Source organism: Hippopotamus amphibius, chromosome 11 (assembly GCF_030028045.1).
Source record: "Hippopotamus amphibius kiboko isolate mHipAmp2 chromosome 11, mHipAmp2.hap2, whole genome shotgun sequence".
Taxonomy (NCBI): Eukaryota; Metazoa; Chordata; class Mammalia; order Artiodactyla; family Hippopotamidae; genus Hippopotamus; species Hippopotamus amphibius.
The window spans coordinates 5042176-5056915 of NC_080196.1; the positions used below are offsets into that span (position 1 = coordinate 5042176).

At 40.8% G+C, this 14740-nt stretch overlaps 1 protein-coding gene across 1 annotated transcript in view; it reads left to right on the forward strand.

The window, feature by feature from the left end:
* RIOK1 (RIO kinase 1) overlaps positions 1–14740 on the forward strand; it is a 30666-nt gene that overhangs the window by 5603 nt on the left and 10323 nt on the right. Inside the window, exons 3-13 of the mRNA XM_057698610.1 lie at positions 940–1030; positions 1929–1998; positions 3150–3192; positions 5743–5835; positions 6928–7040; positions 7146–7226; positions 8427–8513; positions 8921–9058; positions 9475–9578; positions 9788–9894; positions 14412–14477. Of these exons, the coding sequence (XP_057554593.1) occupies positions 940–1030; positions 1929–1998; positions 3150–3192; positions 5743–5835; positions 6928–7040; positions 7146–7226; positions 8427–8513; positions 8921–9058; positions 9475–9578; positions 9788–9894; positions 14412–14477 (993 nt within the window). The remainder of the gene's footprint in view (positions 1–939; positions 1031–1928; positions 1999–3149; positions 3193–5742; positions 5836–6927; positions 7041–7145; positions 7227–8426; positions 8514–8920; positions 9059–9474; positions 9579–9787; positions 9895–14411; positions 14478–14740) is intronic.

Consider the following 14740-nt stretch of genomic DNA (forward strand, 5'->3'; position numbering starts at 1 on the left):
AGTAGTTGTGGCGCATGGGCTTAGCTGCTCAGTGGCATGTGGATCTTCCTGGACCAGGGATTGAACCCGTGTCCCCTGCATTGGCAGGCAGATTCTTAACCACTGAGCCACCATGGAAGTCCCACCACATCTTTTAATAAAGCTCGGGGAAAAGGTATTTGTGCTTAAATGTTAACTGTTAATCTTCGGGTGCTGGGCTTATAGGTAATTAAAATTTCACCTGTGGTTTCTACTATAAACATGTATTATTGTAATTAAAAGTTTTAAAAATTATATTTAGTACAAAAAATTTTAAAGCTCTCTGCAAACAAGAAACAACTCAGCCTCCAGGCTCATGCTTAGATAGCAGGATTGAATCAGTCCTTGTGACGGGCCCTTTTTACTCTCTGCTCTCTTATTTATGAGTTCTGGATGTGGTCTCCCTCCCCGCCCCCCTTCCCTTTCTTCTTTTCCTTACTCTGGTTTGTGCATTGCACCAGCCTAAGTGCTAAGCCTCATACTTAATCTTTCTCTCTCTTGAGACACTAGGCCCAAAATGAAATCCCTGCAACCAGTTTAACGTTGGTCTTAGCTCTTTATTATACACTTTGGTGGTAAATGAACATTCTCACATTTTAAATCTAGAAACCAGTCAAATTAGAAAAATGTACTTAATTTTAATTTGTTATTTATAATAATGAGGAATATGTTGTAGAGAGGTTAGAAACAAAAGCCAAAATGCAGATTATACAGACTTCATTTCAGCCAGTTACTCTGTCCTGTTTCAAATTCCTTTTTAAAAAACTTCTTGGGCAGATTTGACTGGTCCTTCCCTTACCTTAGGGAACTTTGCAAAGTACTGATGCTTTAATAGTTAGCTGTGAGCTAAGGGGAAACGGGATGGACCTTAGCCTTGTGTTTGTAATTAGAGCTTTAGTCTCTGGAACTCATTTCTTCCAGGCAAATCGACAGACTCCCAACTGCAATTCAGCCAAAATGTCAACTCCAGCAGACAAGGTCTTAAGGAAATTTGAAAACAAAATTAATCTAGGTGAGTTTATAAGATATATTTCCTCACTGGGCTGTGAGACAATTCTTAAAAATCCACAAAGTATTATAAAATTTTATTAGATCAAGCAATGGATATATTCAGTGTTACTGATGAAATACTAATGCTCAGAGAAAATTAAAACTTAGTAATTTAAAAACATGGCTTCAAAGGAAAGACTTTAGCTTGTACCTTTTTAGTTTGTGTTTTCTCTCCTGCTGTAGAAATGCGAGGTTACAGACACCCATTCAAGTTATTGTCTGTTTTGTATTAGATTTTGTAGTAGGATTATCTCGTCATAGAATGCTGAAAACAGTATAGACTGTTGCATATAATTATATTTTGTTTTACTGAAAACTTTTTGTGTGGCATTGTTCATTTAGTGAGCTTTTGAAAGCAAGGCATCAGCATATGGATTTGAAGCTGCTTGGGAAATGTGGGGCCATCTTTCTCTCGTAGATGCTGACTGTTACAAACCTGGCATGGCATCTGTCATATCTCATCATTGCCTGTCATGGGCCTGTACTTTGAAATGAAACTGACATTTTTAGAATTAAACTTGGAATTCAGGCAGTTATGTTATCTATGTTAGTCATACAAAAAATTAACAAATATCTGAAATTCAACATACACAAGTAGTATTTTTGAGGAATTTCTGGATCTAGATTTCTGTGACTCAGAAATGACAGCTGTTGTGATGAAAGTGACAACCCTTGTTAGTAAGGAAGCACAACTTAGTGCTCACCCTTAAAAACGTTAAACACTTTTTCATTCCTAAAATATATTACTATGTATAATAAAATATTTAGAAAATAGAGAAGGAAAAAGGAGGAAGTATCCTATTCAGAAACTTTTTGTCTTACATGTTGTTTATGTTGTGAATTTTGTTTGTATTTTTTAGATAAACTAAATGTTACTGATTCTGTCATAAACAAAGTCACTGAAAAGTCTAGACAAAAGGAAGCAGATATGTAAGTAATTTTTCAAGGATATAAAATAAAGTAAATAAAACAAAACCTGGCTGGTAGGAACTAATTCTAGACAAATTAGTAGTATCTTGGTCATAATTCTTTTGCAAAGAATGTTCCTTTGTGTACCTAAACCAGTTCTTTTTTTTTTTTAAGTTTAAATGAGGGTATCCTGTGCCTTTGTAGGTTGAAAATATTGAAAGAGTTTTCTTAAGAAATTTGTGCTAATTCTTGTGAAAGTCACGAATGTGCTCTCAGGAGGGTAACAGTGTTTGTAGATTTCAGTTTAAACTGAAATGTTAGAGTATAAAAATGTTCCCTTTTTAGAACTTATTAAGAATTGTTCCTGTCCATGAAATATTTTTAAAATTTAAGGATAGATTTAAAACTAAATAGTGAGATAACTGAGAACAGTTTGCATTTACAATTCTGTTCCCAAAGTCAAATGTTTAAGATCTGGCTAACCTCCTATTGCTAATACCTCTAAGGCATTAACAATATATTATAGAAAATGACACTAAGATCATATAAATAGTGTTAGAACTGAACTTAAAAACCAGTTTTCTTCTAGTTTATTGTTATACCCGAGGGATACCAGCTTTCTGAGAAACAGCATTTCTTGTTTCGTTGAAGTGTCTGTTTGAATCTTTATTAGTTTAGGTTAGTCTGTGATTTGAGTCACTTAATGTGTGAGCTGAAGTAATCACAGCCTGCGTTTTAATGCAGTAATTGTCTTAAAATGATAAAAACTTGTAGAGTCTTTGTAGAAAAGGGCTCTAAAGAGAAAGCCTTATGAATAACTCTAATTCTGTACTAATAGAATCATTAAAGGTCTGTGGACAGTAGTTACAGACTTGATGTTTTCTTTTTTTCCAGCATAGTTCACTTTACCCCGCTGCTCTATTTATTTAATCCCTCTGAGACCGAATTTTTTTCTTACTGCAGATAACACTCCTTTTGCCCTAGGGAACTGAGTTACTTATTAAGGGGAAATGAAGTTTCACAAAGAGATGAAACTACAATGAGGTCATGAAGCACGTTATTAAAAAAACTACCTGCTTAGGAATTTCATGGAATGATGTACATTTAGAAACTTTTGATTTTGGCTTTTCTGAATTTTGAATGTCACCTCTACTTTTTTGGTTCTGCCTTAGGTATCGCATCAAAGATAAGGCGGACAGAGCAACCGTAGAACAGGTATGGTTTAAGTGTATTGCAAGCTCATTTTAAAGTAGCATTTCTTCTGTCTTTGAGTTGTAATTTGCTTTCATCCTTCTTGCTTAATGCTAATGTCACCTAGCATTCCTTCTGTGTAAAATTTCTCCTTATAGTTTTGAGTTTAGAGATCTACATTTTACTTTACTTCTAATGGGACTATAAATAGATAAAGTAGAACCATGCCCCTGTTCTGTGGCCCTGGGAAGCCACCATGCGATACTTTCATCTTCTAGGGGAAGCAGAATTGACTATAAGACCAGGAGTCTTTTCTTTTGTCTTAAACAAGATCTGCAGGAGTTCTGTGAGCCTTTCCAGGAAGTGAGTCAGGTATCTACCACAAAGTGCACATGCGCACGTGTGTGTGTGTGTGTGTGTGTGTGTGTGTGTGAGAGAGAGAGAGAGAGAGATAGAGACAGAGACAGAGACAGAGGGACAGACAGATGTTGCCTTCAGATTTTCAGTTAGAATCCCTTACTTGGTTTAGAAGCTATGTTTGTTGTACTCTTTATTCAAGAATGGGGGGAAAAAATCAAGCCCTGGTTTTCCCATAAGTAGAGGGTTGTGATTGGATATTAGGGTGGGCCCAGATTTTTGATGTGAAGAGAGTGATAAAGCAGGTCAGAACATTGCTTCTGCTGCCTGCCACCCTCCCCCACCCATACACGTACGCACAAACGTTTTAGAACAGTAGCGTCTTCACCCTACAGGTCCTTGGTTTAAGACACAAGCACCCTCCTATCCACCTCCATCCCAAGGGAATCACCCCCAGCCTGAACTCCGACCCATTTGTGCAAATGAAGAATTCCATCTTCAGTCCGGCAGGAGCAGGTTGGGTCTGGCCTCTGTGTCTTCATTGTCCGCTATTTATTTTGTGTAACCTCTTTTGCGATTGAAAACAAAGTGTGCTCCAGCTCAGAGAGATGAGGTAGCTTCAATATTCAAAGCCCCTAAAATAACTCAGGGAGGAAACACTTTCTTTTTCTCTTTTAAAATTTTTTGGACAAGAGTCTTGAGTCTTGGTCTTGAGTCTTAAACTGTCTTTTTAAAATATGTATTTGTAAGTCGATTTGCCTCTCATATTTCTCTTTCCCTATTTTGTTTTAAGCCATTTTGGCCCATTGCTCCTCCCTGGGCCTCTCACTTGGCTGCCTAGTGATCCTACAGACGCCCAGGTCTCCACGCACATTCCTACCACCCAGCTTGCTCTGTTAACCTATGCGGCAGTTCCTGCCTCTTCGCTCGCTTTCCTCTCATTCATTTCTAGTTGCAGTGGTTATAGTTTGCTTTTAGTCCCACAGTCTGCCAAGGTTTATTTCTATCAGCCTTAGGCTTCTGGTGTGACCGCAGCCACCTCACTGAAGGGTAGGCCCTAAAGGACAGTTAGTTCCGGCCACTTTCCACTGTCCCACTGCCAGGAGCTGGAGGGGTGGCCTGCACCCCCAAGGAGCTGCTGGCCCTGACCCTGGGAATTGCATGTAAGTGTGTGGCTGCCTCAGTTTCAGGTGTGAACAGGAGGAGGCTTTTGTTTGTTTGTTTTTATTTCTAGTTTTAAAATTTTTTTCCATTGAAGTATTGTTAATTTACAGTGTGTTAGTTTCAGGGGTACAGCACAGTAATTCAATTATACATTATATATATGTTCTTCAGATTCTCTTCTCTTATAGGTTGTTGAACAAGCCCAGGCTTTAAATTCATTGCCTCTTGTTTGTCAGAATTTGAGGGTCCTTTTTACTCGAGACTGACTGCTCTGACCTTGAAGGAGATAAGCCTTTCCCTGATTTACCCATCTCTCGCAGGGCTCTGCAGACTCTCTTTAAAGGGTTGAATGAGAAATGCTTTAGGCATTTGGACCACAATTTTTTTTTTTTTTTAACATTTTAAAATGTAAAAACCATTCCAGCTTGCACGCTACAGAAAAACAGGCTGGCTGATTTGGTTCCTGAACTGTATGACACTGGCTGCCGCTTTAAAGCTTCGTATCGAGTGCAGCAGCTGCGGGGTGTGTTCTGGGCAGCGGGTGTGAACTGCGATGTGCTGCAAATGCACATACACACTGGGTTTCAAGGCTTCGTATAAAACACAGGATGTTAACTCTCTCCCTAATAACATTTTTGTATGGATTACATGTTGAATTGATAGTGTTTGAGAAGTACTGGGTTAGATAAAATATACTAAGGTTAATTTCACCTGTTCAGTGATGACTAGGAAATATACAGTTACTTCTGGTTTGATTGTATTTCTGTTACCTAACATTTGTCTAGAGTCAGTTTCTGCTTCCCTTGGACTTAGCAGCCTTTAATTTCCACGACTGAGTGAACTTGCTAGTTTCTTGTCTCTTTGGTTCCTTTGGTCTCACCTCACATTTTATTCACTAAAAATGAGACTGAATTAAAACAACGCAATAGTGACTCTCCTTTAGTCAGGCAGGACCCCGTAGTACACTTACTCTTCAGTTTCTTGTCTAACGCTTGAGCGAGAAATATTTGGTGCTCTTTTTCTGAACGTTGTATTTCTTGCATTTGTTTTCAGGTGTTGGATCCCAGGACACGAATGATATTGTTCAAGATGCTGACCAGAGGAATCATATCAGAGATCAACGGCTGCATCAGCACGGGAAAAGAAGTGAGCGATTCTTGGGACGCCTGATGCGTTCACGTTAGTTTTCTTATTTCAGACACCAGATGGAACTAAGGTGCTTAGTAAATAAATTGTGCCTTGAAAAAGAAAAGAAGAAACAAAAAACCCATGTACAAGTGAGGATAGTTTAATCAGTGCCGTTGCTTAAAAATGGCTTTATTAATCTTTATGGCCAGGTAGGAAGCTGCGCACAGAAGGTGCCTCCTCACTGCCGTCACTGTCCTGGGTCTTGGGTCCATCCAGGTGTGCCCAGCAGTGAGTCGAGATGGTCAGATGCCTGCTGATGGGGGCAAGCAGTGGTGGTCCTGTTTCTGTTAGCACGTGTCTTTCTCATTGTTTTCTGTATGTGTGGCTGGAGGGAGACAGACATGCTGTTTTTCAACTAGCAACTCATTCTGTGAGGAGCAGTTCCCAGTAAAATTCACTTTATAAATCATGAGATGTAAAAATGTCTTCAGATATTTTCCACATACTTGAAATGCAAAAATGTTTGAAACCACTTCTTGTATGTATGTATGTGTAGCAAAATTTAATTTGAAGACTTATTTTTTTTAATTTATTTTTTATTGAAGTATAGTTGATTTTTAATGTTAGTTTGAGGTGTACAGCAGAGTGCTTCAGATGTATACACATGTATAATATACACATGTATAATATACACATGTATACTTTCTCAGATTCTTTTCCCATGTAGGTTATGAAAAACATTGCGTGTAGTTCCCTGTGCTTTACAGCAGGTCCTTGTTGGTTACCTATTCTGTGTCTTGCATGTGTTTAAATTGGCCATTACTGTACATGGAAGTTGGAGGTATATTTACTGTACCTTTTGGTGTAGTGTACCTTTTATATTTTAATTCACACAGTTCAGAAGAGGATGGTGTTCCTTATGCACATTATTTCAGTTCCCTTAATTTTTTTTTAACTTTTTTTTTTTTTTTGGGGGGGGTACACCAAGTTCAATCATCTGTTTTTATTTTTTTAACTTTTGAGGGTAGAATCAAATAGATTGCAAAAGTAAGATACTGTTTATAGTTATTTAACACACACTTAATTTTCTTTGCTTTTGATTTAAAATAGGCAAACGTGTATCACGCTCGCACAGCGAGTGGAGAGAGCAGAGCCATCAAAATCTATAAAACCTCTATTTTGGTGTTTAAGGACCGCGATAAGTATGTCAGTGGGGAATTCAGGTGAGCGCAGTTTTTTTTTTCCCACGTGGCTTGATTTCTATGTCCTAAAAACTGAAAACTAGAATAATGGAATGATTGAAATAACAAATATTTTTCTCGTTCAAGATTTCGTCGTGGCTACTGTAAAGGCAACCCCAGAAAAATGGTGAAAACGTGGGCAGAAAAGGAAATGAGGAACTTAATCAGGTGACTGTCTGGGGGCTGCGTCTGCAGGTCAGCCTTGGTGATTCCCTCCCAGCAGAGCCCAGTGTAGTTCTTTCCAAAGACAGGGACTCGCAGGGCTCGTCATTTCCTTTAGATCTGCAGAGGTGAGCAGAAGAAATGCATTTGCAGGCAGATAGGAACTACCTTCTCTCCTCTGTTGTGTGAACCCATTACAGAAGAATTCTGCCACGACTCACATTTATTCTGCAAGGCTGGGTCACGTGAAGAGCTTTGGGTGCCATGTGGAAAGGCTTAGAGTTTATACTGAGGATGATAAAGAGCCATTCCAGGATTGCAAGCAGGAAAGTGACACAATCAGGTGGTGAGAATAACGTGTCATTTTTTTATAGGGTTGGAGTTTTAGGCAATTTTGTTAGGCCCCAAATTCTTTATCATAGTTTCCTCCTCTTCAGTCCAGTTTTGTTTTGTTTTGTTTTGTTTTTTGGCTGGGCCGTGCAGCTCGCGAGACTCTTAGCTCCCTGACCAGGGATTGAACCTGTGCCCCCTGCAATGGAAGCACAGAGTCCTAACCACTGAACAACCAGGGAATTTCCTCTTCATTCCAATTTTGGACATGTTTATATATTCATTGTTTGCATTGGCACCTTTGTATCACATAAAGACATCTGATATCAAGTTTCCGCATTTGAAGTTTTAAATTTGAAGCTTTTTTTCTCTCTTTCAAATATCTTTTAACTTTTTACATGCAATACACAGGTGCCGTACACTGGCTATTTTAGTATTAAGCAAAGTTCACTTGCTGTGAAAGTCCTTCTGAGCTCTTCCCATGCTCAGTTAGCCGCTGGCTATGAGCCCGCTACTTTTATTAATCTTTGTTCACGCCCATCAGCTCAGAAGAGCATTGCAGACATGCCTGCTGCATTTCATCAGTTCTAAGGTGCCCGCTTCTTCACGGTTTAACATCTCTGGCATCACATTCAGTGTTAGAGGCTGTGGGCCGTAGTTGAATTGCCAGTGTTTTGCCCTTCTTGGTGCCGCTTAAAATCACGGGCCTCACAGAGTTTATGAAGCAAAGTAACACAATCGAGAGGCCTGGGTGCTATTTCCTCACAGCCGTGTTAGTCTTGTGCACTGCAGCTGTTGTAAGTCGTTTGAGATTAGACGCTTTAGGTGATTTGTTTTAGCTTGTCATTTGTGCTTTTATCTGTTTTCGTATCACAGGCTAAACACAGCAGAGATCCCATGCCCAGAGCCTATCCTGCTGCGAAGTCACGTTCTCGTCATGGGTTTCATTGGGAAAGACGACATGTGAGTGCGCGAAAGCCTAGTAATTCACGCCCAGAGTTGTATTTTTCAGTGCTTTGAATTATCCTATATGTGAATATTTCCCATTTAAATAGCTCCTTTTGCCTTACAGTGTTTTTAATGAACCTTTCCCACTCTATTAGTGCATAGAGTTATTAATTCTACCGTTTTAAGTCTCAGAATGCTTTAGAATAACAAACCTCACCTTATTTTTGAGGAACATCTTATACAGTCAGCTGGGAAAGCACCTGTTTGTGGACAGCTCTTTATCGATAGAACCTTATCTCTGGAGCGAAGCAGATTGCTCAGTGATGATGGGTAGAAGAAGAGCACGCGTAACAATGTAGTAGAAAGCAGGAAGGCTTGTTCTGGGTCCGTTTATCTGGTTATTCACCTTATGTTTCTTCAAGGCCAGCACCGCTGTTGAAGAACGTGCAGTTGTCAGAATCCAAGGCTCGGGAGTTGTACGTACAGGTGATCGAGTACATGAGGAGAATGTACCAGGATGCCAGGCTCGTGCACTCAGACCTCAGTGAATTCAACATGCTGTGAGTGTGCGGCCCGCGTGCCCCGCCTATGAGTCACCTCGTGTCCTTTAGGGACATACACTGAATCCCTATCCAAGAAGTCGTGCTAAATCCTCCAGTTTCAGAGTTGGCTGCCACAGGGTCACAGGATAGGACGTGTTCCCTGCCTTTGGTGGCCTTAGTCACAGAATTGACCACACTGATAGTTAGCAGAGTTAAAGGACTTTGGAAGTTTTCTCAGTTTTCATCTCTTGTTAGTTAGAGTGGCTCTTCTCCTTACCCACCTCGCTCGTTTTATTAGCTATGTCCGTTGGTAATAAAATAGAGATTTTTAAATGAGATGTGGGCGAGCAGTGGTGTCCCCTGGTCCTGCGTGCCCGGCCCTCGTGGCAGCACTGTGACAGTGTGCGGCTTACCCCTGTGTGCCTGGCCCGCAGGTACCAGGGCGGAGGTGTGTACATCATTGATGTCTCTCAGTCCGTGGAGCACGACCACCCGCATGCCTTGGAGTTCCTGAGAAAGGACTGCGCCAACGTCAACGGTGAGCGGAAGCTGGGGTTTCCCCCAGCTCGTTTGTGCCTGTGGTTCTGTACTTGTTAGAGAGAATCTTGGTGCTACATCGTTTGATGCAGTGATACTGACACCAGTAGCTGGGAGATGGTGTGTCTTTATCTCTCTCTTTCTCTCTGGAAGGGTTGGATTAACAAGCTTTTCCCTCGCAAAGCTCTCACGAACATCTTCCCGCGACAGATTTCTTCCTGAAGCATGGGGTTGCCGTTATGACCGTGCGGGAGCTCTTTGAATTTGTCACAGACCCGTCAGTTACCCACGAGAACCAGGACGCGTATCTCGCCAAGGTGAGGTGGGCTCCGGACGGGGAGGAACAGAAGACGGCAGGGGTGGGACTTCCCTGGTGGCACAGTGGTTGGGAATCCACCTGTCAATGCAGGGGACATGGGTTCAATCCCTGGGCCGGGAAGATCCCACATGCTGTGGAGCGGTTGAGCCCGTGCACCACAACTATTGAGCCTGTGCTCTAGAGCTCGAGAGCCACGGCTGTTGAGCCCGTGTGCCACAACTGCTGAGGCCCGAGCGCCTAGAGCCTGTGCTCCGCAACAGGAGAAGCCACCGCAATGGGAAGCCTGTGCACCGCAAGGAAAAGTAGCCCCCACTTGCAACAAAGACCCAATGTAGCCAATAAATAAATAAGTAAATAAATAAATAAATAAATTTATTTTTAAAAAAAAGAAGAAGACGGCAGTGGTGGTTGCATTTCCGTGGCACTTCTGAGGACCCTGGACTTTTGTTCATCGGGACGGCTTCCTGAGACCTTTTCCTTCTAGTTTCACAGATGAGGGATCAAACTATAGTAAAAAGCCAGTGGTAAAGCCAGGTTTCTTAACTTTAATCATCAACGAGAGTCATACTGTCAAATTCGTGAATGTTTGGCAAGAAACTGGTTAGCTTTTGGTCATTAATTCCTTTCTCTTGTTTCTCAGAGGCCTTTCTGCATCATCAAATTTTTTAAATTGTAAAATATACAGCATAAAACTTACCATTTTAACCATTTTTAAGTGTGTAGTTTAGTGGCATTAAGTACACTGTTGTGTATCCGTTACCACCATCCATCCGTGGAAGTTTTTCCATCTTGTAAAGCAAATTCTGTCCCCATTAAACACTAACTTGCAGTCCCTCATTTCCTAAGCCCTTCTGCTTTGTGTGTACAACACCTGCTCCAGGCACCTCGCGTAAGTGGAGTCATACAGTGTTTGTCTTTTTGGCTGACTTATTCCACTGGGCATCATGTCCTGAAGGGTCATCCACTGCGTAGCCTAACACCGGGTTTCTCTCCTCTTGAAGGTGAATAATCTTCCATGGTGTGCATAGACCACATTTTGTGGATCTGTTCATCCACTGATGGGTACTTAAGTTGCTTCCACATTTTGGCTGTTATGAATAATGCCACTGTGAACACGGGTATGCAAGTATCTCTTCAGGTTCCCGCTTTCAGCTCTTTTGGGCGTGTCCCCCAAATGGAAAACCTGGGTCATATGGCCATTCTACGTTCAGCCTTTGAGGAGCCGCCATACTGTTTTCCTTAGTGGCTGCACCATCTTACATTGTCACTGGCAGGCTGCATGGCTTCCGATTTCTCCACGTTCTCACGTCTTTACCAGCACTCGTTAGTTTCTGGTCTTATTTTTTGTTTTGTTTTGTTTTGTTTTTTGAGTAGCTGTCCTGCTGGGTGGGAGGTGGGGCCTTGCAGTTTTGATTTGCATTTTCCTGATGCTTAGTGATGTTGAACATCTTTTCGTATGCTTCTTGGCCATTTGTATGTCTTTGGAGAAATGTCTGATCAAGTTTTTTGCCCATTTTTTAAGCACATTGTATTGTTGTTGAATTATGGAAGTTCTTTATATATTTAGAATATTATTAACCCCTTGTCGGATATATGATTTGCAAATGTTTTCTCCCGTTCCATGGGCTGCCTTTTCACTCTTTGACCACACCCTCGGATGCACAGAAGTTTTTAATTTTGATGTCCAGTGTGTCTGTTTTTACTTCTGTCTCTGAATTGTAGAATACTGAACACATGGCCTCTGCATGGGTGTTCGGGTTTTATCCCAGCTTTTCGTGTCTTCCCTTCCCCTGGAATGCCTCCCATTTCTGCCTTTGCGCGTCTTGCTGTGTCTAGTGAGCCTCAAAGCTCAGTGCAGAAACCCCTCTCGGGGAGAAATCAGGCAGAAGTCATTGTTTCCACAGGTATATTTTCCGTATTATCTAACTCTGTGATGGAACTGGTCACACTATATCTTTCTTATCACATTGAGTTCTTTTAAATTTTGTCACCCTCTGCTAAGGGAGAGTTTTTTTTTGTTTGTTTTTTGTTTTTGCCTTTAATTTTTATTTTATTTTTATTTTTATTTTTATTTTTTTTGGGGTACACCAGGTTCAATCAACTGTTTTTATACACATATCCCCATATTCCCTCCCTTCCTTGACGCCCCCCCCCGAGTCCCCCCCACCCTCCCTGCCCCAGTCCTCTAAGGCATCTTCCATCCTTGAGTTGGACTCCCTTTGTTATACAACAACTTCCCACTGACTATTTTACAGTTGGTAGTATATATATGTCTGTGCTACTCTCTCGCTTCTTCTCAGTTTCCCCTTCACCCCCCGCCCCCTCCCATACCTCGAGTTCTCCAGTCCATTCTCTGTATCTGCTTCCTTGTTCTTGTCACTGAGTTCATCAGTACCATTTTTAGATTCCGTATATGTGAGTTAGCATACAATATTTGTCCTTCTCTTTCTGACTTACTTCACTATGTATGACAGATTGTAGTTCTATCCACCTCATGACATATAGCTCCATCTCATCCCTTTTTGTAGCTGAGTAATATTCCATTGTATATATATGCCACATCTTCTGTATCCATTCATTTGTTGATGGGCATTTAGGTTGCTTCCATGTCCTGGCTATTGTAAATAGTGCTGCAATAAACATTATGGTACACGTTTCTTTTGGGATTATGGTTTTCTTTGGGTATATGCCCAGGAGTGGGATTACTGGATCATATGGTAGTTCTATTTGTAGTTTTTTAAGGAACCTCCAAATTGTTTTCCATAGTGGCTGTACCAACTTAAATTCCCACCAACAGTGCAAGAGAGTTCCCTTTTCTCCACACCCTCTCCAACATTTGTTGTTTCCAGACTTTGTGATGATGGCCATTCTGATTGGTGTGAGGTGATACCTCATTGTGGCTTTGACTTGCATTTCTCTGATGATTAGTGATGTTGAGCATCTTTTCATGTGTGTGTTGGCCATCTGTATGTCTTCTTTGGAGAAATGTCTATTTAGGTCTTCTGCCCATTTGTGGATTGGGTTATTTGCTTTTTTGGTATGAAGCTGCATGAGCTGCTTGTATATTTTGGAGGTTAATCCTTTGTCCGTTGTTTCATAGGCAATTATTTTTTCCCATTCTGAGGGTTGCCTTTTAGTCTTGTTTATGGTTTCTTTTGCTGTGCAAAAGCTTTTAAGTTTCATGAGGTCCCATTCGTTTATTCTTGATTTTATTTCCATGATTCTAGGAGGTGGGTCAAAAAGGATGTTGCTTTGATGTATGTCAAAGAGTGTTCTGCCTATGTTTTCCTCTAGGAGTTTTATCGTGTCTGGCCTTACATGTAGGTCTTTAATCCATTTGGAGTTTATTTTTGTGTATGGTGTTAGGAATTGTTCTAATTTCATTCTTTTATATGTAGCTGTCCAATTTTCCCAGCACCACTTATTGAAGAGGCTGTCTTTTTTCCATTGTATACTCGTGCCTCCTTTGTCAAAGATAAGGTGCCCGTATGTGTTTGGGCTTACTTCTGAGTTCTCTATTCTATTCCATTGATCTTCCTTTCTATTTTTCTGCCAGTACCATACTGTCTTGATCACTATGGCCTTGTAGTATAGTTTGAAGTCAGGAAGCCTGATTCCACCAACTCCATTTTTCCTTCTCAAGATTGCTTTGGCTATTCGGGGTCTTTTGCGTTTCCATACAAATCGTAAGATTTCTTGCTCTAGTTCTGTGAAGAATGCCATTGGTAATTTGATCGGGATTGCATTGAATCTGTAAATTGCTTTGGGTAGTACAGTCATTTTCACGATGTTGATTCTTCCAATCCAGGAACATGGTATGTCAAAGGGAGAGTTTTATTCTGTATTGCTGGAAACTAGTCCGTACCTGGCACAGAGGCGGTAATCACTTATGTTAATTGAATAAATAATATCACATTACTTTTATTCCTAAACTCTTTAGCACTAATTTTAGTGTGTGGACTTAAAAAATCCTAGTACCATTGTTGGTTCCTTTCCTCTGTGTATTCTAAATAGGTTAGAGAATAAATGTTCAGTTTTAGAAGCTGAAAGAACCTGTAGAGTTTTTGCTTCTTAGTGTCAGTCATGGTTTGTGCAGAGAGCTTTCTTTGGGGGTCTGTCCTGCAGCAGCGTTAGAGCCACAGACTCAGCGTTAGGGAACAGTCCCCTGATCTCCTTCGTGGACGGCTCAAGAATTGAGGAGTGGTTCTTTCGTTCTTTTGGTGTCAGTTTTCCTTTAGCAAAGGAAAATTTGTAAAAGCAGTATTGCTCTTGAGGAAGAGTCCAGGGAGGATGCCCTGAGGCTAGGCAGGTTTGATTTATTCTGTTACTCTTGGGTTGATGGCAACCTTTTTGGTGAGTTCTCCCGTGGAGAGCTAACCTGAACCACTGGAGGACACGGAGTGTGAAGGGGTGGTACCCATAGACACTAGAAAAGCTTCCCATTAAAATTGGGAAATTGGATGTATCTTCTGTGGGTTGACTGTAAAGGAAAGTGATTTTTGTTTTCTTTCCAAGGCCATGGAAATAGCATCTCAAAGGACCAAGGAAGAAAGGTCCAGCCAAGATCATGTGGATGAAGAGGTAAGATGTATTATCTGTTTACAGCTTTAGGAAACGCTTGTGTCTTGAGGTCTTTTTTTAATATTACTGGGTCTTCAAAATAAAAAAAATATTACTGGGTCATGATCTTAATTTTAATAGATAAGCATTATTTTTTAAATGATATTTCCTTGAGACGTAACATATTACACAATTCCACTGCACCAAGCTGTGTACCTTACATCCCATTACATCCTTCTACTCAGTGACCTGTTAGCCCCTTGTCCTGCATGGAGAACATTTTT